This window comes from Solanum lycopersicum, chromosome 6, assembly GCF_036512215.1.
Source record: "Solanum lycopersicum chromosome 6, SLM_r2.1".
Classification (NCBI taxonomy): domain Eukaryota; kingdom Viridiplantae; phylum Streptophyta; class Magnoliopsida; order Solanales; family Solanaceae; genus Solanum; species Solanum lycopersicum.
Genome location: NC_090805.1, coordinates 51,677,917 through 51,703,698, shown reverse-complemented (window position 1 = coordinate 51,703,698; position 25,782 = coordinate 51,677,917). Strand labels below are relative to the sequence as shown.

Here is a 25,782-nt window from a genome sequence, read left to right as displayed (position 1 = left end):
TTATAATTTTATTTTATCTTTCTACATTTTGAATGAGTAAATTTTTGGCGTTTTATTACATTCTTTTTAAAATGTTATAAAAGATTTTCAAGAAATATATTTGTTCAAGCTTCTTTTTTTATAAAAAATATTTCAATATTTTTTCTAAAAAATACCATGTTACCTTGATATATCTCATATATATATATATATATTTTTCACATGTATTACAATCGTATTCTAACAAAAAAAAATTCATTAGATCATATATCTTTCTTGATTAATTAAAATATTGAAATAATTTTATCTTACTCAATTAAGAGCAAGGTATATAAATGTATATTCTCAAATACCTTCAAATAAAAGTTATATTAACAAATAAAATATAACTATATATTTTTTTCTTAAACAAGGATAATTTTTTTTAGTTAGATATAAAAATCTATCTTCAATTTTCATGTTCAGAGAACTTTAATTTTGTTTCTTACAAACAAAATATATAAGTATCTTAATATATAATTTAAGTTCCATTAGTTCATGTATAATTAGATTTTTCATTTAATATGCCGTCACATGTTAAAAAAAAAAATACCCAAATTTAATCTGTATTCACAATCGATGCACCCTATTATTTTTTAGAAGAAAATATAATTTCCTAAAGAATACTATAAAAGTAAAAACGGTAAAAATAGAAATAGAACAGAAGAGTAATAAGCATACTCATATTAAAGAAGTAGGGAAAAAGAGTATTCTGTTTAGTTCACGCCATTGTGAAGTTCCTCTCGATTTCAACTCCCAAAAAAAACCCAGAAGAAGAAGAAGAAGATCATCGGCGACCTTAATCCGCCACCCCACCCACCCTACCTGTTCTACCCCCAATCTATCACCGACCCACGTTCCCTTTTCCCAAATCAAATCGACCCATTTTCTCAAATTTCAATCTTTTTGACCCAGATTCACACTTGTCCTTTTTCGGTTGTGCTGTATTAATTACAGAGGGACTGGTGTTTGATGATTGTTGGTTCTGTTTTTGGGTTTAATGCAAATAAACAAAGGGGGGAAATCAATGGACGTAAATTTCGTTCTGTTCATGAGGTGTTTGTAACATGCACTGATTGAGTTACGTTGGGTTTGAAGGTATAAAGAGGGCTGAATTGGGTTTCATTCGAACTCGACAGTTGGAAACTGGAAATGCCGAATCAAGTGGTGAAAGTGAAGAGGGAAAGAATTGCGGCATGCATTACATGCCCTCTTTGTCATAAGCTATTCAGAGATGCTACTACTATTTCTGAATGTCTTCATACGTGTAAGTCCCTTTCTCTATATCTGTTTCTATGGGTTTTGGTCAATGTCAGCTATTCGAATTTCGAATTTTCGATCTGGGTTTGCTTTATTTGGAATCAGTTTAGCTGGATTAATGCGTTACAACATCTGGGTGTTTTCTATGTGCCTAAGAAAATTGTTTATTCTTTGTCTATAAAGTATTTGAATGATTTTATCCTTTTTTGCACATTTGGTCAATATCTTGGTAGTGGAACGAGTCTTCTGTTTGATTGATTTCATTTTAATGAGTTTCGCGTATTTACTCAGTGAAGGATGAATTAAAATCAGCCGTTTCTGATTTATATGGAAATTTCCTGTTCAAGCTAGATGCTCTTCTCACAGAAGAGGCAGATGCTTGGTTCATCATGTATAATTGAGCTGCAATGAGATGTAGTCAAGTGGCACATGACTTAATTTTCATGCTATATATATCTCTTGAAAGGGTTCATTTGGGAAGTTCTAATGAAATGTATGTGTTATTTACGGAATCATTACAAGTTTTTTTTTGATCATATTGCGAGGAGCATGCTTTGATTTCCCTAAACAGTGTATATTGTCGTATGAAACCACATGTTTTCATAAATGAATTAAACTTCGATACATTTTTTCATTGCTCTTAAGAAGAAAATCTCTGCATTTTGGTTTTGGTTAATACTGACACTAGCTTCTGTTGTTTCAAGAAAAGATGAGCTTTCCTTCTGTGCTAATATTGTTTCTGGAATTCATCCAGTTTGCAGGAAATGCATCTATAAGAAACTCTCTGATGAAGAAACTGAATGCTGTCCAATATGCAATATTGACTTGGGATGTGTGCCATTAGAGAAATTGAGGTCATTATTTTTACTATCGCTCGTTTCACTTTTTCTGTTAATCCGAACGTCCAAAGGTGTGCTTAAGTGTCAATTGACATATTGATGTAGATAGTTCTAGTTTTTCTTTTGCGTTTTGTTCAACCAGATGGAATCTCTAGCAACATATTACACTTTTCATTAACTTCCTTCTGTTAGCCTATTAAATTTAACAACATGGAGTGTACTGCATGTTCAGCTCCAGACTGCCTTGTTCTGTTGTCCCACTGAAGTTTGATATGCAACAAGAAGTTAGAGGCGTCTTGTGTGAAAGATATCAGATTGCAATTTAAGCTGTATAGATTCTTAATGATTATTTACTTAGAGAGGCTAAATGCCTGGCTATGCATGTAATACCTTCTTACTTTCCTGCTTCTTACTTCTTATTGACCTAACATCAATCAATGATGAATCTGAGAGCAACACGTTATGCTCATTGGAGGTTGAAATTTCTATGAAGTATTGAGATTTTCCCACTTTTTCCCACCACAATTGCTTAACATGGTCCATCTCCAAATAAGCAAGAACTGCAAGTCGGTCATCGATATTTCACATATATGAGTTAGGATCTTAAGAATGCTGAGCAGAGATCACAGTGCAGTGCTAAAGCAGGATTGTCACAATTGAGCTAGTATTTCACTAAGAATACTGAGTAGAAAATAGAAATCACAGTACTCTTCCATGTTTGTGCTATGTAGCTAAGATTTACTAGCAGGTCATAACTGAACACAAGGCAAAATTTTGTATTCACTTTAAAAGTTGATATGTGATAATTTTATTATCTGACATACCCCACATGTTAATCTATCTTTCTTGTTTCTTCTCATTTCAGGCCAGATCATAATCTGCAAGATATAAGAGCAAAGATATTCCCTTACAAGAGGCAAAAGGTGCAGGCACCTGAAGTTGTGCCTTCAGTTACCCCTCCAATCAGGAGAAAAGAGAGATCATTATCATCACTAGTGGTCAGTACTCCAAGAGTATCAACACAGACTGGAACAACAGGAAGAAGATCAAAATCAGTGGCAAGAAAAGCATTACGAGGCTCCACATTTTCTGTTGAGAAACCTGTCAGAAAAGAGGGAAGTTCTGGAGAAGATCAGCTGGATAGCGCTAGTTCACCTGAGACTTTGAACAAGTTCACTCAGAACATTAGGCAGGTAAAGTCATATTCTTTGATGGTGGTGTGGCGCCTCATCTTAGGCTTCTTTGAAATCTTTTTTGCGGTTGATGTTAAGTGTATATATGTTGGTATTCTTGTTACACTTAATTATGCCTCTTTTGCAGAATTCTTCCAGTGCTGAGCTATTTGGCCAACCCACACCTGATAACGAAACAGAGAATGGCATGAATCTGTGGGAAGGTAAAGCTGATTTGTGGAAACCTTTGAATTGTTTGGTGGAAGCAGCAAACCGGAGCAAGTCTGCGAAGTTTCCTTCCCCAGGTTCTACTGCCAAATCTGAATATCTGCATTCCCTTGACAATGAGGCTCATGTCCGTAAAACTAAAGTGAAAAAACATGGACTGGAAACCAAAGTCCAGGATAACAAGAATAACAGTGGACCTGCTCATTTGGGGTCAGATAAACCTAAAAAGATGCGGAGAAATAGCCAAAAGAAAGCATCAGAATCTGGAGGATTTAGTATTTCACCACAAACTGTGCTGGATGCAATTGCTACCAAATTTGAAAGGAGGAATAATTCAATTTGGTTTTCGTTAGTGGCCTCTGAAGATCAGTAAGAATCTGCCTTATCTTGTAGATTTTGTTATAAAATAATATCTTTTCTGAGAAAGAAGTTGTATTTCTAAATGTTTCTACTCCGATTTTTTTTCAGAGAGGGAGATGCACCCTTGCCCCAGATTTCTGCAGGTTACTTGAGAATAAAGTAAGCTTAATTGTGATATCATTCCAGACTTGTTGTGAAACAGTTTATATTGAGATGCTGTTTCTGTCTAGGTTTAGCATTCTTCGTTATGCTCTAATTATTAGAATGAATTGCACAAAGTATATCTATAGCTGCAGGAGTAGATACTTAAAGCCTTGATATCTTTTGACCAACTATGTGTTAAGAGGGTGGAGAGGGGGTCACGTACCGTTTCTTCTTTCGAATGTAGACACTACTGGTCTCTTTGGTTGTAACCATGACATCAGCAATTTCTTCTAGTCCCAAGAAAGGGATAAGAACTAATAACTACACGTAGTCTTGTTCCAAGGGTACCGAGATTAGATTTATATTGGTAAAGCTTTAAAATTGAGTATATTTATATGCCATGAGGACTAGGTTAGCATTTGATTTAATCCATTAAATTTGAGCATTTAACAAGCTGATCTACACACTTCTTTTTGGAATGGTAGGCATGCATCAGGTGGGACCAAATTACAGGTATACCACAATGACTAGGAAAGAAAGATATAACTTAGATTAAAGTTGCCAGCATTTTAATTGAAAATTGATGATAAGTTGCTAACTTCTCGTTGTCCAAAGCTAAATATTGGACTAACGAGTTCTGATAATAAGAGGCGTCGTGATCCAGTCTCATCTGTTCTCTTGAGATGAGTTGGGATTAAAGTTGTCTAGAGAAGTAAAATCCTGTGTCATATTTAGGTTCCTGGAATCTTCTACCTTATAAACCAGTACACATTTAGTTGCTAGTAAATATTTGTACATGTCTTCCAAGCTTTCTATTTCTTTTTATCATGGTCTCTGATAATTGATTATTGTCTAATTGTGCTCATTTGTGGTCTTTTACCACTGCTGTTTGATGTATTCTTCAGTGCATCTTCATTTGCTATTGGTTGGTTGACCCTTTCTTGTAGCATGATATCATATGAGGGAATTTCTCATCCTGTCAAGGATGATTCTCTCCAATGAGTTAGACAGCTTCTTCATTCCATTGTTTGATCGTGTTTGTCTATTTGAAGTTAACTCGTAATATCTTTCCCTTATTTGAAGGATTTTTTTGAACCATTAAGAAGCTGGTTTATCCTTTCAGCATAAGTGGTTTAGGACAGTGTTCTGTAATAATGCAACTAGTTAAGTTAAATTCCTGTCGTTCTACCTACAAAACATGCTTGAGTGCAAGGTAAAATAAACATAGATGTGACTACAATGGGGCTTCTTGGTAGAATTGATCAAGGGATACTGAGCCACTCACCTTACACCATAAGCTTCTCCTCTTTGTTCCGTTAGGGATAAGCTGAGATGGCATATCTGTGTCTCTGAGGCTCCTTGGACAGACTTGAAGATTTTTATTATACATACATATATATATATATATATATTGCATGCTGTTTTGCAAACATTTTTAGCCATTGAGCTTTTGGCTTTGGCGATCCTTTTTCCCCCTTCACTTCTTGTATAGCAACTAAAGTATTGCCTCTTTAGAAATATCTCACATATAATTTCTTACTTATGCTATCTAACCAATGTTGCCATGTATTGGTAATCTTCTCAACATATTATTGGCTCAGTTTTTGAATTTGAAAATTATTGAATGGGATGTAATACTAATAATCCACCTTTTACCAATTTCTTCTGGTATTACGAGTACCACCATCAATCCACTCTGATTTTCTATTGTTTGGTTGGTCTTTGTTGAGATTGAGAAGGGCTATAGGAAGGTCAATGGAAAAATAGAAAAACTAATTAATCGGAAAAAATGGATTATTTTGTGAAAAGAATTTTTGGTCCTATAAAAAGCGGTGCACTAAAATTAAGATTAATTTGTCTGCTAATAGAAGGATACAGCCACTAGTTTAGCGTTTCGCTAGTGTTTCCACATTTTCCTTAATAGTATTGATAATGGTACTCATGTTCTGTTTCATTCTGTTGCAGGGATGGCAATGTTCCTGTTTATTACATCCAAAAGTATCTGATGAAGAAGTTAGATCTTATCAGTGAAGATGAGGTATTTTATTGCTCTTTGGCTGTCATTTAGCACTTAAAGAATGTTCTCAATATTTATGCACTAAACAATCCAACATTATTCTGGTTAAAGTTCAAATTTAATATGGAGAGGGGTGATTTTTTTAAAATTCTTAGTCCTGTTGGGTGTGATTTTGGTCTAGTTGGTTTTGGTCCTTTAGGAAGTAGGGAGTATAAAGAAAATTGGTCCAACTGAGAAAATTTTGGGAATGGAAGGTGTACAAATTGCTTTAGTGCTGAAACCCCAATTTCAAGATGAACTAAATCACCTTGCATCATGTTTGGTAACATGTCTTACGTGATGTCCAAAGGGAATATGTAGCATCTGCAAGTAAGTTATTTTCAGATTTACTATATATTTTCTTTCGAATTCAGAAGCGAAAAAAACTGGAAAGAAGTGTAGAAGTTGGTGAAAAACAGCATTTTGTGTTACACCATACATATCAAAATTAGTAGTCCGTGTTAGTTTTAATGTTGGAAGAAGGTAGCAGTTCAAGCGATTTATACAAAAATATTTATACAAATGAAGCTGGACTATATCAAGTCGTTAATGACCTTGTACTAGAAAAGAGCTGCGCGGCTATAACTTGTTTTGGTTCTAGGCTCTATCATGACTGGTTTTTCTAAAGGTTTATTGTATTTCAGCACAAGTGAACATGAAGTCAAGCAGGTGAGTTTCAGGGTGTTGTGTTTTTACGATGTGGGTGTTATCCTGGGAAGCATCTGTAAGTGACAACTGTGACTGATAGCATTTGTCTTTCTTGGAAGTAAACTAACTGTTTCACCTTGCATCCTTCAAAGGAGGGAGAGAGAGATAGTTGCACCCAAGGGTGTGGCCTAAATGTCCACGAAGTGGAAGGAGAACCATGAGGTTCAAATCCTAGCGGAGGCAAAATACTAGGTGATTTCTTCACATCTGCCTAAGCTTTAGTGGGCAGAATTACCTGGTACCTGTGCAGGTGGGAGGTAGCAGGTACTCGGTGGAATAGTCGAGGCAGACACTGACGACATCCAAAAAAGAAAGAAAGAAATAAGAGAGACTGTTATCTTTGAGTAATTCCAACGTAAAAAACATATCATGATGGTTCCAGTTTTATACTCTGCTGACTGTTTATGTTGTTTTGTAGGTTGAAATTAGATGTATGGGCCAGTTGATAGCCCCCAGTTTGCAAGTAAATACTTTGGTAGATATGTGGCTTGAAACTACTACACCAGAAAGCGTGCCAGTTATTACTGGTTCATCAGCAAAGGAATTTGTGATGGTGCTGTCATATGCTCGTAAGGTCCCCATCCATCCAGCTTCTTGAGTTATCCTTTCTGCCTTCAACAATCCATGTAATATCTGGCATAAGTTGATAATGTGTCCCATAAGATCATAAGTTATTTTACAACTGCTGCTGCTGGAATTGTCACAAATCAGCAGCAAATGAGCAAAATGCCCTTTGACAGGGTGCTGAACAACTGGAGCTTGGCTCTTCTTGCTTTCATCGAGTTACTTTGCGTTTCTCTGATGTTGTATGATTGTACACTACCTTGTACTTTCATAAGGGATGAATTTTGAGAGAATTTTCATTCGTCTTTTTATACTACCAAGATTCATGGTAGCATGTTCTTAGGTCAAATTATCATGTGTGTTTGGGGCTTATCTGTTGCATGCTGAAGAAATAGGTTGTGGATTTCACAATTTAGAAAGTGCAACTGTAATAGATTTATTTCAAGTGAAAATTTTACAACTTTACAAGTATTACCTTTTTGCTATATACTTTTGGATTTCAAGTACTTTACCTATATCTTTTTGTTGTCTCAACTAAGACCAGGATTAATGAAAGTAAAATAGTATATCAAGGCTGATATTAAATGGTGTTTGATATTAAAATACTATTGAACAAGTAGGTGAGTTGTTATCTATGGAATAAACAAGAATGTGGGGATCATTATGATTTAAGTGGGATACAAAACTTAATAGTAATTTTCCTAATATTTGATTGTTTTTTTTTCCACATTAAATACACTTCGAAAATAATTGCTACACCATATGATTTCATCATAGTTTTTTTTTTCTTATAATGAGGTCATATTTCAAAATTAATGGTCAATTATAGATTTTGAAAGTTACTTCTAGATTTTTTTCCTAAATATATATTTAATCATAATTTTATTTATTTTTATATTTAATCACAAATTTTGGGAGTGATGTTTAAAAATGTTCCTTAAACATCTATTTGTCCATGAAGTAAATTCAATCTTAAAGTTCTGATCTCCATTCATAGATTTGGAGTAGTTTTTCGGAAATTGCCTCAAGTAAAATTTGATGATAAAAGCTATTCTTCACTCATAAATTTAGGGAGTTATTTATTTTTTAAATTTTTTTGAATATATTCATCTCCCAATAGATTTTATAAGTAAATATTTGTTTGATCATAGATCTTAAAAGTAGTTTCATAGATCTTAAAAGTAGTTTTCAAATTCATTTTTGAACATAAATTTCTTAAATATTTATTTGTGCGTGAAGTAAAATTTAATTTTAAAGTTCTAATCATCACATAGATTTTGAAGTAATTTTCAATTTATATCAATTAGTCTTCGCTCATAAACTTTTGGAGTTATATTTTTTCAAAAAAGAATCTTAGATATTTATTTCACCAAAAAATAATAAAAAATTGATTAATAAAAAATAATTTTTTGTTATAAATTTTGGAAGTATTTTTTCAACAAAATTTGATTAAAAAAATCTGGTCTATTCATACATTTTGGGAGAAGTTATTAAAATATATATATTTGATCATGAAGTTAAATTTGATAATTAAAAATTGATCTTCAGTCAAAGATTTTGTGAGTTTTTCCTTAAATTTTGACCATAAGTAAAAATTGGTCAAAAAAATATTTATTTGACCGTGTTAATTTTAGTCAAAGATTTTGAGAAAAAGTTCTTAAATGTTTTTTTTGACCATCAAGTATCATTTCATTATAAAAACTTAACTTTAGTCTTAAATTTATTTTCAATCAATTTGATAAAACAGTTTCAATGGCACAACGAAATAGTGTCGAGAAAAATCACAAAAGAAGAGTTAATGTGATCTCAATGAACATAAGAAAACTAGTATACAAGAATATTTCAAAGGAATAATGAGGTTGAAGTTGTGAGTGAAGAAAAAGGGTATTTAGGTTCTTACTACAGGGCAACTATTCTTTACCCTGTTGGCAATTGTAGTGATTACAGAGTCAAGTACAAGACTCTCGTGAATGACGATCAGAGTGGTATGTAGGTGCCTCTGAGCTCCGCCCCGTTCCACCTGAAATTTCACGTGAAACAATGCCAATGGAAACCTACGAATGTGTATGCCAATGAAGGCTGGTGGATCTGGCAAAGTTGAACAAGAGTATCGTTCCTACTTCAAAGGAGGAAATGGTGTATTCAGCTGATAAGTTAAGGTTTCATCAAGAATGGACAGTGGAAATTTCCTTTACTTGGTTAACGATACACATTTTCGCTTCAACAAATTTTATGTCATTGTAGTGTGGTATGAATTTTTACTTCAAGTTTAATTTGTCGCAACATATTATGTATGCTGATCCAATATATTTCAACAAAAAAAAAATTATCTAGAAATAAACTCTTACTTTGCTGGTGTTCAATAAAAAGTGCCGATAATTATTAACAATTATGCAATAATAGTAGTGAGTTGTCATGTATGCAATAAACAAGAATGTGGAAATCATAATGAGTTGAGTGCCATACAAAACTTAATTGTAATTTTCCTATTTAGTGTACTCGTTTTTGGTTTTGATATTTCATTTTTTTTTACATTAAATACATCTGAAAATAATCGCTTATACGATATGATGTTATCTTAGCTTTTTCGTAAAATGAGGACATATTTCAAAGTTAATCTTGATTTTAAAAGTTGTTTCTAAATTTCTTTCCCTAAATATCTATTTGATCATAATTTTAACTTTTTTGATATTTAATCAAAAATCTTGGAAGTGATTTGTAAAAACGTTTCTTAAATATCTATTTGTCCATAAATTAAAATTCAATCTTAAAGTTTTGATCTTCATTGATAAATTTAGAGTAGTTCTTTTGGAAGTAGCCTCAAGTAAAAATTGATCATAAAAATAATTTTCAACTCATAAAAATTTTGGGAGTTAATTATTTTAAAGAAATCATAAATATTTATTTTATAAGTAAACATTTATTTGACCATGGATTTTAAAAGTAATTTTCAAATACTTTTTTGGTCATAAATTTCTTAAATATTTATTTGTCCATGAAGTAAAATTCAATTTTAAAGTTCTAATCATCCGTCATAGATTTTGCAGAAGTTTTTAATTTTTTTTCCACTTAAATATCAATTATTCTTCGCTCATAAATTTTGGGCGTTATTTTTTTCAAAAAGAATCTTAAATATTTGTTTGACCAAGGAAAAAAATATAAAATTGATTAACAAAAATTAATATATAATCATAAATTTTGGAAGTAATTTTTCAATTTTTTCCTTTCAAATATCTATTTTTAGACATGAAATAAGATTTTGATCAAAAGAAGATGATCCAGTGACAGATTTTAGAAGAAGTTATTAAAATATTGATCTCAAATGTATATATATATATATTTGATCATGAAGTCAAATTTGATAATTAAAATTGATCTTAAGCCATTGATTTTGAGAGTATTTTATAAAGTTTTTCCTTTAAATTATCATTTTGACCATCAAGTAAAATCTGGTCAAAAGAAAAAAAAATTGATCTTCAATTACAGATTTTGGATTACTATTTAAATATTTATTTGACCGTGAAATAAATTTGATTGAATAAAATATTAAATCAAAAAGTTTTTCTTTAAATGTGTTTTTGACCATGGAGTAAATTTTTTTTATAAAAACTGTCTTTAGTCTTAAACAATCTCATATTTTTCTTTTCAATCAATTTGATAGAACAACTTCAATGGCAAATCGAAATGATGTCGAAAAAAATCACAAAAGAAGAGTTAATGTGATCTCAATGAACATAAGAAAACTAGTATACAAGAGACAAGAAGCATCAAGAATATTTCAAAGGAATGATGAGGTTGAAGCTGTGAGTGAAGAAAAAGGGTATTTGGGTTCTTACTACAGGGCAACTATTCTTTACCCTGTTGGCAATTGTAGTGATTACAGAGTCAAGTACAAGACTCTTGTGAATGATGATCAAATCACGCCACTGGAGTGGTATGTACGTGCCTCTGAGCTCCGTCCAGTTCCACCTGAAATTTCAAGTGAAACAAAGCCAATGGAAACCTACGACATCGTTGATGCGTATGACAAGGAAGGCTGGTGGATAGGGGTCATAACTGGCAAAGTTGAACAAGAGTATCGTGTCTATTTTCCTACTTCAAAGGAGGAGATTGTGTTTTCTGCTGATAAGCTAAGGTTTCATCAAGAATGGTCTGATGGCGAGTGGAAATTTCCTTCATTTGGTTAACGATACATTTTTGTGTTTTTAACTCTACTCCTTTTGGCTTCAACAAATTTCCTGTCATGGTATCAATTTACTTAATCATTTCAAGCTTAATTAGTCGCAATATATTATGTATGTTATATTTCAAAGAAAAAAGTAATCAATAAAAGAGTAATTTTCGAAAAATTGTACCAACAAAAAACTTTTTCAATCCATTAAAATTCATGTGCAAACACTTCACATGTTAAAATATTATAAATAGAATTAATTACATGTTTAAGTAGTAATGATAATCCATTATTACATTGAGTGAATGGAGAGTTCATATGGATTGTTTACTCTTTCAGATTTTAATGGAGGTTCATAGCATAAATTTAATATTATTAAAATTGTTCTCTTTTATCTATTTTAGCCCTTTGAAACCTTCAAATTGTATTTAATTTAAAACTTTAAGACGTCATTTGGTATTCCTCTATTTTTATCTATACAAATTCATCTTTTTTGTTTCATGAAACTCACATCCAAAATTATCTTTTTCATTTTATAGTTAAAGTAGTGGAGTCATCAACATATAAAGTATGTTATATCTACTTTAGTCTAAGTGTATATCATTTTACGAAAATAAAGTAATTTTTTATATTTGATTCATGCTTTGGTTTGGCTCAATAGAAAAGACTTTTGAATTTTGATTGAATATGAAATAAGGTATCAACAAAAACTTTGAAATTTCTGCATTGATTTTGTGTTACTTTTTTCATTTATATAATGTTATGATTAAAGTCTTAAGAATGATGCTCATGTTATTTTTTTCTTCTATGTTTATTTTTTTTATATTTGTCTATTGTCCTGCTTTAATTTAATTTTCTATAAATTATCGTCGTAAGATTTATTTGAAATTGTTGCATTTTACTATTAATTACACATGTTCTCATTGAATTTTAATCGTTACAACGAATTTATAACATATTGCATGAGACACACGTACGTTGCACATGTCTAGAAACTAGTATCTCATAAAAAAATGCAGTATCTCCCTATACTATGACCAAAATCACAGAAACACATCTTAACTAAATTAATATCCTACTATTATCTCTGAACTTACTTATTATTTTTTTTGAAATTTTATGCACCTTTATGGCTTATGTGACATCCAATTATCTCTCACGTGCCTCAATTGTGTGAAGTCACAGAGTGTGTCACCTAAGACAGAAAGTGCACAAAATTACAAAAATAAATAAATTTAAGGGGTAATAAGAACTTCATATAATTAAGGTGTGTCATGGTCTAAGTATTTGTACATTTTTCCTCAATATAAAAATATTAAGAATTGAATATTATACTTTGTTTGGATCATTGTTACCCATTGTTTCATAATGTATTGTATTGTATTTTATTCTATTGTATGGTAGATACAATGTTTGACTAGACTGTATTGTTTATTGTTGTTTAACAACATTTAATTGTTTGGTTTGATCGTATCATATTGTATTTTAATTTACAAATTTACTAAAATATCCTAAATATGGTAGGAGGTTTGGATTCAAATAATTAAGATAAAAGGTAAAATAGTATTTTGAAATAATATGTAAATATATAATTGAAAAAATAAATTAAGTAACAATACGAACCCACCAAATTGGTTGTTCAATAAAATAGGAGTTTCCATTGTTACATAACAATGAAATTTAACAATACAATACAATTTAAGTAACAATCAAAACAAACATTGCAAGTATAGTAACAATGATCCAAACATAATGTTAATAGCTTTCACGAGTAAACAAACTTTTTTAATATTTAGATTAGAGAGTTAGTTAAAATGAGTGATCCATAATAAATTGAACATTAGTGCCAATTCCAGTCTCTTTTAACTGTAATACAAATCCCAGAGGTCAAAATTATAGAAATTGAAAGAATATGTTGATACATACAACTTTGTATCCCAAGTTTCACTGTACCCACAAAGTGAATTCATCTGTTTCTGAAAGCACAACTCCAAAAGATGTCCCCTTTCATTCTCAAATGCAAAATGAGTTGAAGAAAAGGGTTAAAGACCCTTTGTGTAGTAGTAACAAATTTTGCTTTTGCTGCACTAGAAGACACTTTATGGCTGCACTAGGAGCAGCTGCTCTATTGCCTATTCATCCTTCACATGCTTCTGATGTTTCATCTCCTGCTAATCCCATGGTAAAATATATAATGCTTCACTTTTACTCTTTTACCATTTATACGTTGTGTTTGATTGGGCATAGAGTTTAAGAACTATTGAAATGGGATAGAATCTTATATTGATTGGGGAATGTACTGGTGGGCAATCCTCCTGTCGTGAGCTAGCTTATGCAGCCGTGTTGGCCAAAAGGTCATATCTTTCATGATATTAGAGCAGAGTTAGTTCTTGTTTAAGCCCCATGTTACATTGTCCATGCTCCAATTAAGGGTGTTAGAGTGGGTTAGACTTTAGAGTATCACATTGATTCGGGAATGACCAGATGGTTTCCTTATATTGACTTGGGCAAGGGGAGAGCTAGCTTTTGGGTTTTCTTACAAGAAAAAAAAAATTTAAACTGGTTGACTTGTCTGATATAAAATTGGTAATTTTCCCACATATGTAAGTAGACAGTCACAGAATTTAGTTTTTAAGTTGAAAATGTCGAATGCTGGCTGTTAAAGTTGTGAGTTTAAAAGGTCTTTGCTAGTTATTTTCCCAATCTGGAATTAATCATTACAGGGAAGTTTTAACAGTCAGGAAACCGAAGCACGATTTACATACAATTAGTTCATGTTGTTGCATGAAAACGTTCTATGGGGGCAAAGTATTATAAGATTTAGGCTGCTCTTTCCTAAGAGTTATCCAAACTGGTTAAGCAAGAACAATGTGGCAAACTTTGCAGTGAGCCAGATTTGTTCAGATCGTAGTTGCTCAATCGCAATTCAACAAATGTTGCAGTTTTGATAAGATTTAGGCTGCTCTATCCTTAGAGTTATCAGAACTGGTTAGGTAATAACAACGTGACAAATTTTGCAGTGAGAGCGATTTGTTCATATTGTAGTTGCTCAATTTTAATTCAACAAATGTTGCAGTTTCAACATCAATTTGCTTTATAAATGACTTTATCAATCACTGATCTTACATGTAGGCTATGTTGAATAGGTTGCATCCTCCAAGGCCAGATTGGTACGAGGAGTTTTATGCAACAGCCATGAACACAAGTATGAAATCTTACGAAGCTGAGGTTAGCTCATATTGTCCACTTGAGAGCTGCAGAGATTATTTTTAATTAGTAAATAATGGAAATACATAAGATTTTCTGAAGTTATACCTTTTTCTGTAAGATTGAAGGTTACAAGTCAGAGCTTTTTGCTAATCTAAGAGGTCAGGCCAAACAAATCCTCGAAATTGGCATTGGGACAGGCCCAAATTTGAAATATTATGCCAGTGAGGGGGGCACTTCCGTTTATGGCGTCGATCCAAACAGAAAGATGGAGAAATATGCACAAGCAGCAGCAGAGACTGCAGGCCTTCCAGCTGCGAATTTCAAATTCCTGCATGCAGTACGTAGCTTTAACAAGACTCAATAAATATATATCATCATGGTGTTTAAGTTAGATAATCCGTGCATTTCAATTTGTTTGTTTGGTTTTGACTTGGCACTGAGTTTAAGAAAATAAAGGAGACTTTTGAATCTTGTGGTCCTAAACTAATGATTTGTAGAATGTATAAAAGTACTCTTTAATTTTGTTGTCTTAAATCTAACATGTGGAAAGTTAGAATTAAAGAGTTGTCAATAAAGGAAAGAGGGATTCTTTTTGAAATGGACTCAAAGAAATTAAGACACATAAATAAACTGAGGGGGTAGCTTTTTTGGAGAATGCATTGCAAAGTTATAACAGAATGGCTTTATTGTTAAGCCTACATACTTTTTTCAGCTACAGATTTTAACTTGTAGGCATAAAAGACCTTTTAGGATAAAACATATCTTTTTATGGCTTTCCCTATGATGTGCTTTTGCTATTTCAGTAATCAGTTTAATGCTTCTATGTAACAGCATCAGCATAAACTAGTGTATGGTAATCAAACTATGCTGTTTGTAACCATTCCATTTTTCTTTTTGGTTATTTGCTAGGCATAATTTCTTTCTTTTCTTTTCGGTTATGGATATGATAAATTTTAAGTAATTTTCATTAATTCTTCCCTTTTTCCTCTTATGGCTTTTCGTCATGTGCTATATCCTTTTTCTACTCGGATACTTTTTAGGTGTTCTTCTCTTGTTTGTTCGAGACCCTACTTTTCTTCGTGTATTTCACTTTAGTCATTCTTCCCTCTTCTTTTTGTTGCTTTGCTTACACTTTTTATCAGGGCTCTTCATTGTGTGTATTTTTGGCTGATTAATGTAATGCAAATACCTCAACAGTGTGATTGTTGTATTTTCTTTAGCTGGCACAATGACATACTTTATATGAGCTGGCACCTAGTTACTTACCCGTCATTAACAGGAGATGTATCTAAAACATAATAGGAAACTATAAAGGTGAACTTGATGGTTTCATGCAGGTTTCTGAGTCCTTGCCATTACGTGATGCTTCAGTTGATGCTGTCATTGGCACTCTTGTATTATGTTCTGTCTCAGATGTTAATCTGACACTGCAGGGTATATAATCTCTTTTAGTTTTATGCTTTCATATTGCAGTTCAATTCATAGGCTTATCCTGCTCACGAATTTCATTGAAGTAGTTCAGTAACCTTCATATCAAACATAAACCTATGTCGTTTAACCATCAGTGCGCCTTTGTATTTAGATTCTTTTTTAGATTCTTTTCATGTATCTTATGTAACATGTATTATCTTGTAAATATTTTTTGTATATTTACAATCTTATCCTAAGTGATGTCCTTCTTTGATGAAGTTTGATGTACTTGTCACATGTTTGAGTTTCCCACTATAAAGATATAGCAAAACAGGCTCATTTCTTTGGCCCTTCACTAAACTTGCTCATTTGCCTGTAGAATCCACTCTTTTTGAACATTTGATTTTTTGCTGTTCAGAGAGCAAAAGTGATTTCGGCATAGGACTTCAATGACCTTATCTTAAAATGTTAACCCTACAAATGCACAAAGTTACCAAAGACGAAGAAGAATTATGCCCCGTTTCTATTTATGCTGCATCTTATATATCTGCTTTTCTGCTAAAATGCTCTTGCTCATCTAAACTTACAGTGACCCTAAAACTTCTAAAAATGTCAGTCTGATATTCGGGTAAATGCAGAATAGTTCTTGTACTGTCAAAAGTATTAACACATAATCCTAATCATGTTAGTCTATAGAACCTCGACTTTCTTTTAATAATTATCTCCATTGGTTCCTGAAGTAGCCGAGCTATTAGTCCAAAATGTTATGGTGACCACGTCGTCTTCATTTAAAAAGTATTGACTATTAGCCAGGATGTTGATGTATGTGTATTTCCTTCTTGTTGCCTGTATACTCTTTCCCTGATCTGCAATTCTGTGTTTACTTTCTTTTCTTCGATAAGGTGGTTGAAAATGGTTTAAGTCCTGATATAATGATTTATCATTTTTCTCTTAGAGGTCAGAAGGGTGCTCAAGCCTGGTGGTATTTACCTCTTTGTTGAACATGTGGCTGCAGCAGGTAAAGATTATAGTTACACTCGTTGTATTAAACGTTCCCAAATGTGTTTTCTGCATCAAGTAAAAATTATACTTTTTTCCGGTTGCAATTGGGGAAAGATGGTACAGCTCTCAGATTTGTTCAGGGATTGCTCGATCCGTTGCAGCAGGCTGTTGCAGATGGTTGTCATTTTACCAGGAAAACAGGAAAGAATATATCTGAAGCCGGTTTCTCAAATGTAGATAGTCGTCAAGTAGTATTATCAACTGCCTCTCTGATAAATCCTCATATCATTGGCATAGCTCGCAACTAGATACATATATATCCAAGTATTTTCAATGGTGTCTTTGCGAATCTTTAGCTCATGATCTTGAAGCTTCTCCACAACATATTTCAACCGGCTAGTTATATTGCCTCCGAACAACAAGGGCACAACAGCTACAGTACAATTATGCATCATCATTTACAAGTAAAGAGATGAGTTTTTATTCTTATTTTGTATAATAACATTGGCTTGATTAAAAAGAGTGACATAGTCGGTGAGGATTTATATAGCCAACTCCAACTTGTTCGGGATTGAGGTGTTGTAGTAGTTATTGTTGTTTTATTGTTCCTTCAAAGAGATCAGTCTTGTTCTTGGCTGGAGTTATCTTTACTTGTTTGATAGTGTCTTGAGTGAAAACATCAGATTGCACTGCACTTTGTTCATAATCTATGCTTTGTGCATATCAGAAATGTATATTTAAGGTTCAAATACTTGCAAGAACAAATTCAAGAATGTTTCTTGATATGTTTCTGAGTTGAGTGAATGCCCATTTATTACATGATTTTCTTACATTTTGACTTTTGATTCAACAACAATAATATAGAACATGATATTATCGAACTCAAGTTAAATTCACTAGATATAGGACATTTGAGTACACAGAATTATACCCAGGAAAGTTGGTTCCATCTAATTGTCATATGATATCTAATGGCACAAGTGAACATGTTTTAGAGTTCAAAAATTCTTATCCATCTCTTACTAAGTTAGTTTTCAGCTAAAGTTATTTAGACTTCATCCAAAGGTACCATGCAAAAAGACAAGATCATAATACATTTTATGAAAGACGATTAAGTAACTATGGTGTCCCGAATTAGACCAAAATTTACTTGCTTCTATTTAGCCATGGTGATTATGTTGCAAAAGCAAGTCTTTTTGAGCTTAAAGGTTGAGAGACTCTTTTTTTTTAGCAATGAAGCATTAGAATGTTAGTTGGCACAACAAACCGTCCTAGATGATAAATGCATCAGTACAAAGTATAAAGAGAGGCATACAAAGAAAGAGCTATATGTATATATAGCAAGTAACAAATGAAACTAGTTGCTTTATGTTAACATGATGATTTAATGTTTAAAAACAATGATCGATGTGTATAATGTCATAGCGCATTAAGCCAGAGCGCGCAGTAACTATGAAAGAACAATCAAGAACGAAATCCGTTACACATGACTACACTTAAATATATACATATTATGTGGTAATAGTAAAATAAAATTTTAAATTATAATTTTGAAGAAACGATTCAAGAATGTAACTATGATTTGTAAAAGAAATTAGTTGAGGTAAATAATATTTATTAAGAAAATACAATATACATTTGCTTTATGCTCCAAGAAGAAGAAATAGTTTGTTCATGTATGTGTTCATCTTCAATGACCTTTGAACCAACAATTCCATAACCAAATCTTATTGGATTTTTGTGATTCTTGATTTGACAGACTCCTTATTTTGTTTACTATCATATCAAAAGAAAAAAACAGCATTTTACTCAAAGCATTGACCTAAAATCACCCAAAACTACAATAGACTCCAAGAAACTCATTGATCAGACCACTTGCTGTTCAAAATTAAAAATCTCCGAGATTTATCATTCAAAAATTCCAAAAAGATACTCTTTAGAAAGCTTACAAAATTATCTATCTATGTAATTTTATTTTGTTAAATTCCATTTAGTATAACTCGTGTTATGCCTATATTAATTGAGCATAAAAACACAGCTCAAAGAAGTAAAACAAGCTTTTCTTGTTACAATCTCAATCTCCGTCTAAGTCACCTACCCTTATGAACCGTGGATGAAGTTTCATCCAACGGCTTATATTCAAAATTCGTTTGTGAAGTATTAATCCGCGTCAAAAGGCTATTAACCAATCAGCTTTCAGAATTCTGGATACGAATTTATTTTAGCTTACTATATATGGTCTTCTCAATTTCACAACGAAATCATACGAGCAAAATAGAAATTCTAGTAGTTCTACAGATCTTAGAAACCCTAATTATTATATTCTGTAAAGATGGCGACTGAAGAGCCGGTTGTAGCAATCGAGCCTGTGAATGAACCGATGGTCGTAGCTGAACCTGCGACGGAAGAAAATCCACCGGCGGAGACTGATGAACCAAAGAAAGAGAAGGAGATCAAGGCGAAAAAATCATCTGCTCCGAGGAAGAGAAATCCTCCGACTCATCCTTCCTACTTTGAGGTAAAATTGGTTATAGATTTGTTATTAGTCGAAGTTGTTGTTTAATTTGCCGATCAGCTAACTTGAAATGCTATGCAGATGATTAAGGAAGCGATTGTAACATTGAAGGATAAAACTGGATCGAGTCAGTATGCGATCACAAAGTTCATTGAAGATAAGCAGAAAAATCTTCCATCAAATTTCAGGAAAATGTTGCTTGCTCAATTGAAGAAGCTTGTGGCTTCTGGTAAACTTGTCAAGGTGAAGAGCTCCTACAAGCTTCCAGCTCCAAAGGCAGCTGCTCCTGCTCTTGCTAAGAAAAAGTCCATAGCTAAGCCAAAAGCAGCACAGGCAAAGAAGGCCACCAAGGCAAAGCCGAAGCCAAAACCAAAGGTTGCTGCTCCAAAGGCCAAAACTGCTACCAAATCAAAAGCTAAGCCAAAGCCTGTTGTTGCTGCCAAAGCTAAACCAGCTGCAAAGCCTAAGGCAGTTGTAGCAAAGCCGAAAGCAGCTGTAAAGCCTAAAGCCCCTGTAAAAGCTAAGGCTGCTGTAAAGCCAAAAGCGGCTAATGAGAAGCCAGCTAAGGTAGCAAGGACATCTACTAGGTCGACTCCGTCGAGGAAAGCTGCACCGAAGCCAGCTGTGAAAAAGGCACCGGTGAAGAGTGTGAAATCTAAGACCGTGAAGTCGCCGGCGAAGAAAGCATCCGCCAGGAAGGCAAAGAAGTGATCGAATGTAGGAGGAAGGGTAGCATTGTAAATTTCTTGGATCTTTGTGGGTGGTTTGTATCTGCGGCCCAATATAGAAAATAGTATTTTAAATTCCAGTTGTAATTTTCGTTTTTTTTATTTTATATAATAATCCATTTTAGTTGAGTTTATGCTCTAATTATCTTCTCTTAATTATTATTATTATTATTATACCAATTTTAAAGTATAGTCGGTCAAATACTGAAATGCATCATCGTTAATTTTCCTTTTATGATGCACATAATTGGTTTTAACTTTTACATTATAACAAAAATCTAATTTCTCGGCGCATTGAAACGCAGTATAAATGTGTATTATATTCAAAAGATAACGTAATAAATTGAGCTAAATTAAATTGAAGAGGCTAAACTGAAAATTCAAAACCTAAATTGGACGAGACATTATACATCAGTAAGGTGTCCTTAAAAAAAATTATAATTGTGTATTTCAATCCATCTCAACCTATTAATAATTGTGTTGATTTGCAACTCAAATTAACTCATCAGAAGTTTTATAAATTGTTTTTTTTTTCTAGTTTGATATATTATTTATAGCCAATAGTAAAGAAAAAATATTTTTTTATTGGTACAAAAAAACTTCTAAACGAACAATTAAACTTAGTAAATGAGCTGATTTGGATCTTGATTCATTTTGTAACCCATTTTTTAACCCGACCCCTTTTAACCCAAGTAAAATTGAATTGAGTTGGATTTTAACTTATTATTGTCTTGACCCATTATAATTTGTTCAAATTTGACACAATTCGTTTAATTGTCACCTCTACATAAATTACACAATTCAACATAATTATATTAATAATTTCACAAAAAAGTAATAGTGCAAAATATTATTCTAATAATGTTCTCTTATTAAGTGTGCATTATTTTCACAAATTTACTTAATGCGGATTAAAAAATATAATACACTTAGTACAGATATAATTTATAACCTCATTGAAATCAATAAAACATTCACATGACAAAATCTAGTTAAAAATTAAGCTTGAATTTCAAGTGAACATTGCCCTATTAAATATGAATGAATCTACTTATTATTTTATATATGTATTTCCTCATAACTTAAACACTTACTAATATGAAGTTCGGAGCCTAAAGGTTACAAAATATTAACAAAAATTTTAAAATGGTATATAAAATTTTATATTAATCAAAACGGCAAAGTCGCTGCATCAACAGCGATTTACTCCACCGGAAAAAGCAAAATCGCTGCAGAGGCAGTGATTTTACAAAATGTGAATTTTTTTTTTAAAAAAATGAAATCGCTACCTAGGCAGCAATTTAAATTTTTTTTAAAAAAAATAAGGAAAATCGCTGCCTAGGCAGCGATTTTTTTTAAAAAAAAGTTGAAATGTGGAAGTCGCTGCCCAGGCAGCGACTTTTATAATTTTTATTTTTTGTTTTAATTTTTAAGATTTTTTTTTTTAAAAAAATTATAAAATTTATAAATCGCTGCCTAGGCAGTGGTTTTTTTTAAAAAAAAAACTTATAAATTTTTTTAAATCGCTACCTACACAGCGATTTATAAATTTATTTTTTTTAAAATATGTAAATCGCTTACCGAATTTATAATTTTTTTTTAAAATATGGAAATCACTGCAATTTTCCAAAAATAATTTTTTTTAAAAATAAAATTTAAAGCAACGATTTTGTAAAAAAATATTATTAAATTTTTTTATTTTATAAAATTTCTGCTTTAAATTTTTATTTTTTTTAAAAAAAAATCCATATTGTCTCCATATTTTTTAAGAAAAAAATTTAAAAATTAAAAAAAAATTATAAAAGTCGGTGCCTGGGCAGCGACTTGCACATTTCAAAAACGAATTTTGTATAAAAGTCGCTGCCTTGGCAGCGACTTCCACATTTCAAAAAAAAAAAAAAAATTTAAAAATCGCTGCCTAGGCAGCGATTTTCCTTATTAAAAAAAATTAAAAATTATAAATCGTTGCTTAGAACTTTTTTTTAAAAAAATTAAAATCGCTGCCTAGGTAGCAATTTCATTTTTTTAAAAAAAAAAAAATCACATTTTGCAAAATCGCTGCCTCAACAGCGATTTTGTTTTTTCCGGGGAAGTAAATCACTGTTGATGCTGCGATTTTGCTGTTTTGGTTAATATAAAATTTTATATACTGTTTTGGAATTTTTGTTAATATTTTGTACTCTTTAGGCTTCGGACTCTACTAATATGCAACTTTAAAAATGTCAATCAAATATCATATTTATTATCTATTTACCAAACATTATATACGCTATACGAAAATTAATATATAAATAATTTTTTTTCTTGTCTAATTATCAAACAATTCTTTTTAAGTGTTTACAGGTATTGAGTTGTACCCACTAATAAGGGGTGTTAATTAGTTGGGTTAAGTCCAGTCATAAAATGTGTTAATTAACCCGTTAGGCAATTATTTTAACTTATCCAACTCATGAGCCCTAATTATTTACTTATAAACATATTATTATGAGTATATAGGGAAAATTTCATATATGACAAACATATTTTATGAAATAACATTCCATGGGTATAATTTACATAATTACATTCCATGGATATAGTTTAATTTGTTATGTGACTTTAAATTTGTATAAAACATTTATTTTAAATTTAAGTTTATACAAAAAATTTACTTTTTCAGTAAATGGATATAATAGCACAAAAGATGGTAACAATAAATTCACATAATTTCAAAATTTAAGCAAAACGTTCAAAATCAAATATTTTCCTAAAAAGATAATTCTAAAGCAATAGAAAGATAATACCAATTCTAAAGCACACGATTGAAGCATTCAAATATTTTTTCATTTTTTATTTTTTTTTAAATAAATCTATGAAACACTCAGGCGTTAAATCTATGAAACACTCAGATGTTTTAAATATATATATATATATATATATATATATATATATATAAATTGATTATATTGAATATATTTGAGAAATTGTATATGATTTTTTATACAATATTTGTGTGTATTGATTATGTGTTATTAACGGTATATGTTACTATCATAATATGTATTTGTTTTTAATTTTTTTTGTGTAGTCTGTTTGTATACAATATTTTATTATATTTCTACTTTTTTTGTATATAACTAGGAATTTGTATAATGTATAATAATTTTGGTATATGTATTATATTTGTATATGTGCATCTGTAATTTCGTGTTTTTTAAAAAAATTAAGGAAAAATATATAAGTACCCCCTTAACATATGGGTGAAATCCGAGAGACACACTTATATTATACTAAGGTCCTATTATCCGCCTGAACTTATTTTATAAATAATTTTCTTCTCTTTTCGGCATACGTGACACTAGCTTGAAAAAAAAGTCAACATGCGTTGGACGGTGGATTATCAACAACATTGACATGCAATGTCATCTATTCTGATTTTGAAAGACTTGTATCTGATAAGTAACTAATTTTAAAAAAAAAATATGAAAAACTAACAAGCATACTACATATACAATTGTTGAAGAAGGATTCAAAAAAATAAAATAATGAAAGACACGAATTTGACAGTTACCTGCAAAAAGTGAAGGTACAATTGGAGGGAGAAGTTCAAAATTTTCTCAATTCAAATTAGAAGGGAAGAGTGATTTTAGGAGAAAGATATGAAATGAGAATAGAAGAGATAAATTTGATTTTGTATGAAATTATATATAAAATTTGACTATTTTTATTCCGTATACAAATAGATAGTGGGTCATATTATTTATGGCAAAAAACTGAAACTTTATTTACTGACAGTAAATAAATTAAATTATACCCTTATTAACTAATTACTTAGTAATATTTGTAATCTCACGTAATTTTTCATATTGTAAACCTAAATTTTTTCATATTAAAAGGTGTTAATTAGTTGGGGTGGGTCCATTTATAAGATGTGTTAAATAGTAAGTTGTCCATTAACTTATCGTACTCATAAATCCTAATTATTTACTTTTAAATACAAGAATATTGAAAACTTAAATTTCTCTCTTCATATTAAGAAAGGAAAATTTCATATATGACAAACTTATTTGATTAAATAACATTATATGGGTATAGTTTAGCTAATTACATTATATGGGTATAGTTTAATTATTAAAGGTGTCTTTAATTTTGTATATAATTTTTTTTTACAATTCTATTTTAAAAAGTTGTTTGTAACTGAAGCATTAAATATGGTAACAATAAATTAAGATAATGCCACAATTTTAGGGAAACGTCCCCTTTTTTAAGCTAAACGTTCAAATTCAAAAAAAAAAATTCATACAGCCATTGAAACAAAACTATAATTATTTTTTTTGCTCTTTGTGAAACTGAAGTTCAGCAATTTTTGCAATCGAATACAGGTAAGTTTTTATTCGATGAAATTTCTTGTTTATTATTGCAATAACTATACAATGTTAAATTGGATTTAGAAATTGTGAATTTTTTTTGATCGTTGTTTTTTTAAAAAAAAATCAAAATATGATTTTGTTAAGCTGAATTTGTGTGTATTCGTTAGTGTGATGTGGTTTTATTAAAAAAAAATTCAAAATATGTTTCTGTTAAGCTGAAATTTTGCAATATACAATTATATACTGTGCATGTAATTGTATATGTTATTCGCAGTATTTGTATATTTTGTAAGCAACAATATTTTATCAGTGTTCATAATTGTATATATTCATAAATCATGTATTTTATTTTTTTATAGAATTATATACTATTGTAGATGTAGTGTTTGTATATTAGAATAATAGTATAAAATTTCTATGTCATATGATTTATTTTTGGAAGAAGTATACACTATTGTAGATGTAGTGTTTGTATATTAAAAAGAATAACAGTATAAAATTTGATCGTATAAAAATTGTTTTATTAATTGTATATATGATCTCTTTGAATTATTTGAAATATATATAAATATTCTTTTCATAAATGTACAAATAATGGGCTCATTAGCTATTTTGGTTATGCATTCTGGAAAATGGGACGATACAAATAGTTACGTTGATTATACTATAGAGGGAGTAATTTTTAAGGAACAGTCAACGTTTCTTGATTTTTATACTACTATTGCCAAACAGATTGGTGTTGATATGAATAATAAGACTTTGACGATTGAGTACAAGGTTGAAGAAAGCAATAACGAATGGTTATACACAATGACATGGGTGTCAGAGTGTACGTAATGCTAAAAAAGGCCAACATTGATTTTAACAAATTTCCTATTTGTATAACTATTTTGGATTCATGTGATAGACAGATTTCTCAGTGTAAAGAGATGGGGCTGTTGGCAACTGTTGCAGAAAATGATTGTCATGATATGATTGTTGTTGAACCGGAGCATACAAATGTTGCATTTGTAACGATTGATATGTGTACATGAATATATTAGTTAAA

The 25,782-nt window shown here is 31.1% G+C and overlaps 4 protein-coding genes across 6 annotated transcripts; all 4 read left to right on the top strand.

Moving 5' to 3' along the window:
- Positions 1 to 675: 675 nt before the first annotated feature.
- LOC101257975 (E3 ubiquitin protein ligase DRIP2-like) lies at positions 676 to 7,820 on the top strand. The gene is made up of 7 exons (XM_004242303.5): positions 676 to 1,285; positions 2,033 to 2,132; positions 2,983 to 3,310; positions 3,438 to 3,886; positions 3,986 to 4,036; positions 5,987 to 6,059; positions 7,204 to 7,820. The coding sequence occupies exons 1-7, from the start codon at positions 1,171 to 1,173 to the stop codon at positions 7,381 to 7,383; spliced, it is 1,296 nt and encodes a 431-aa protein (XP_004242351.1). The 5' UTR covers positions 676 to 1,170; the 3' UTR covers positions 7,384 to 7,820.
- Positions 7,821 to 11,020: 3,200 nt separating this feature from the next.
- On the top strand, positions 11,021 to 11,536 carry LOC101261039 (protein AGENET DOMAIN (AGD)-CONTAINING P1-like). The gene has a single exon (XM_004242485.2). The coding sequence runs from the start codon at positions 11,021 to 11,023 to the stop codon at positions 11,534 to 11,536; it is 516 nt and encodes a 171-aa protein (XP_004242533.2).
- Positions 11,537 to 13,364: 1,828 nt separating this feature from the next.
- Positions 13,365 to 17,941, top strand: LOC101258273 (uncharacterized). Of its 3 annotated transcripts, none has more exons than XM_010324754.4 (6): positions 13,365 to 13,702; positions 14,653 to 14,748; positions 14,849 to 15,067; positions 16,068 to 16,164; positions 17,096 to 17,158; positions 17,266 to 17,792. In XM_010324754.4, exons 1-6 carry the CDS (start codon positions 13,433 to 13,435, stop codon positions 17,448 to 17,450), a joined length of 930 nt encoding a protein of 309 aa, XP_010323056.1. In that variant the 5' UTR covers positions 13,365 to 13,432; the 3' UTR covers positions 17,451 to 17,792. The 3 variants fall into 3 exon arrangements, with proteins under 3 accessions (XP_010323056.1, XP_004242352.1, XP_025887574.1); XM_004242304.5 differs by having other exon boundaries at positions 13,369 to 13,702; positions 17,257 to 17,941; XM_026031789.2 differs by having other exon boundaries at positions 13,535 to 13,702; positions 14,667 to 14,748; positions 17,257 to 17,941.
- A 1,465-nt stretch (positions 17,942 to 19,406) lies between these two features.
- Positions 19,407 to 20,527, top strand: H1 (histone H1). Its single transcript, NM_001247056.2, has 2 exons — positions 19,407 to 19,660; positions 19,739 to 20,527. The coding sequence occupies exons 1-2, from the start codon at positions 19,475 to 19,477 to the stop codon at positions 20,366 to 20,368; spliced, it is 816 nt and encodes a 271-aa protein (NP_001233985.1). The 5' UTR covers positions 19,407 to 19,474; the 3' UTR covers positions 20,369 to 20,527.
- Positions 20,528 to 25,782: the final 5,255 nt, after the last annotated feature.

What these genes read in the sequence shown, in the direction of transcription:
- LOC101257975 (XM_004242303.5), top strand. Translation starts at nt 1,171, where the DNA reads ATGCCGAATCAAGTGGTGAAAGTGAAGAGGGAAAGAATTGCGGCATGC. An exon ending in TTAGTGGCCTCTGAAGATCA is followed by an intron (nt 3,887 to 3,985) that starts GTAAGAATCTGC and finishes ATTTTTTTTCAG; the next exon opens with AGAGGGAGATGCACCCTTGC. An exon ending in ATCTTATCAGTGAAGATGAG is followed by an intron (nt 6,060 to 7,203) that starts GTATTTTATTGC and finishes GTTGTTTTGTAG; the next exon opens with GTTGAAATTAGATGTATGGG.
- LOC101261039 (XM_004242485.2), top strand. Translation starts at nt 11,021, where the DNA reads ATGGCAAATCGAAATGATGTCGAAAAAAATCACAAAAGAAGAGTTAAT.
- H1 (NM_001247056.2), top strand. Translation starts at nt 19,475, where the DNA reads ATGGCGACTGAAGAGCCGGTTGTAGCAATCGAGCCTGTGAATGAACCG. An exon ending in CTCATCCTTCCTACTTTGAG is followed by an intron (nt 19,661 to 19,738) that starts GTAAAATTGGTT and finishes AATGCTATGCAG; the next exon opens with ATGATTAAGGAAGCGATTGT.
- LOC101258273 (XM_004242304.5), top strand. Translation starts at nt 13,433, where the DNA reads ATGTTGATACATACAACTTTGTATCCCAAGTTTCACTGTACCCACAAA. An exon ending in TGAAATCTTACGAAGCTGAG is followed by an intron (nt 14,749 to 14,848) that starts GTTAGCTCATAT and finishes TTTTTCTGTAAG; the next exon opens with ATTGAAGGTTACAAGTCAGA. An exon ending in TGTTAATCTGACACTGCAGG is followed by an intron (nt 16,165 to 17,095) that starts GTATATAATCTC and finishes TTTTTCTCTTAG; the next exon opens with AGGTCAGAAGGGTGCTCAAG.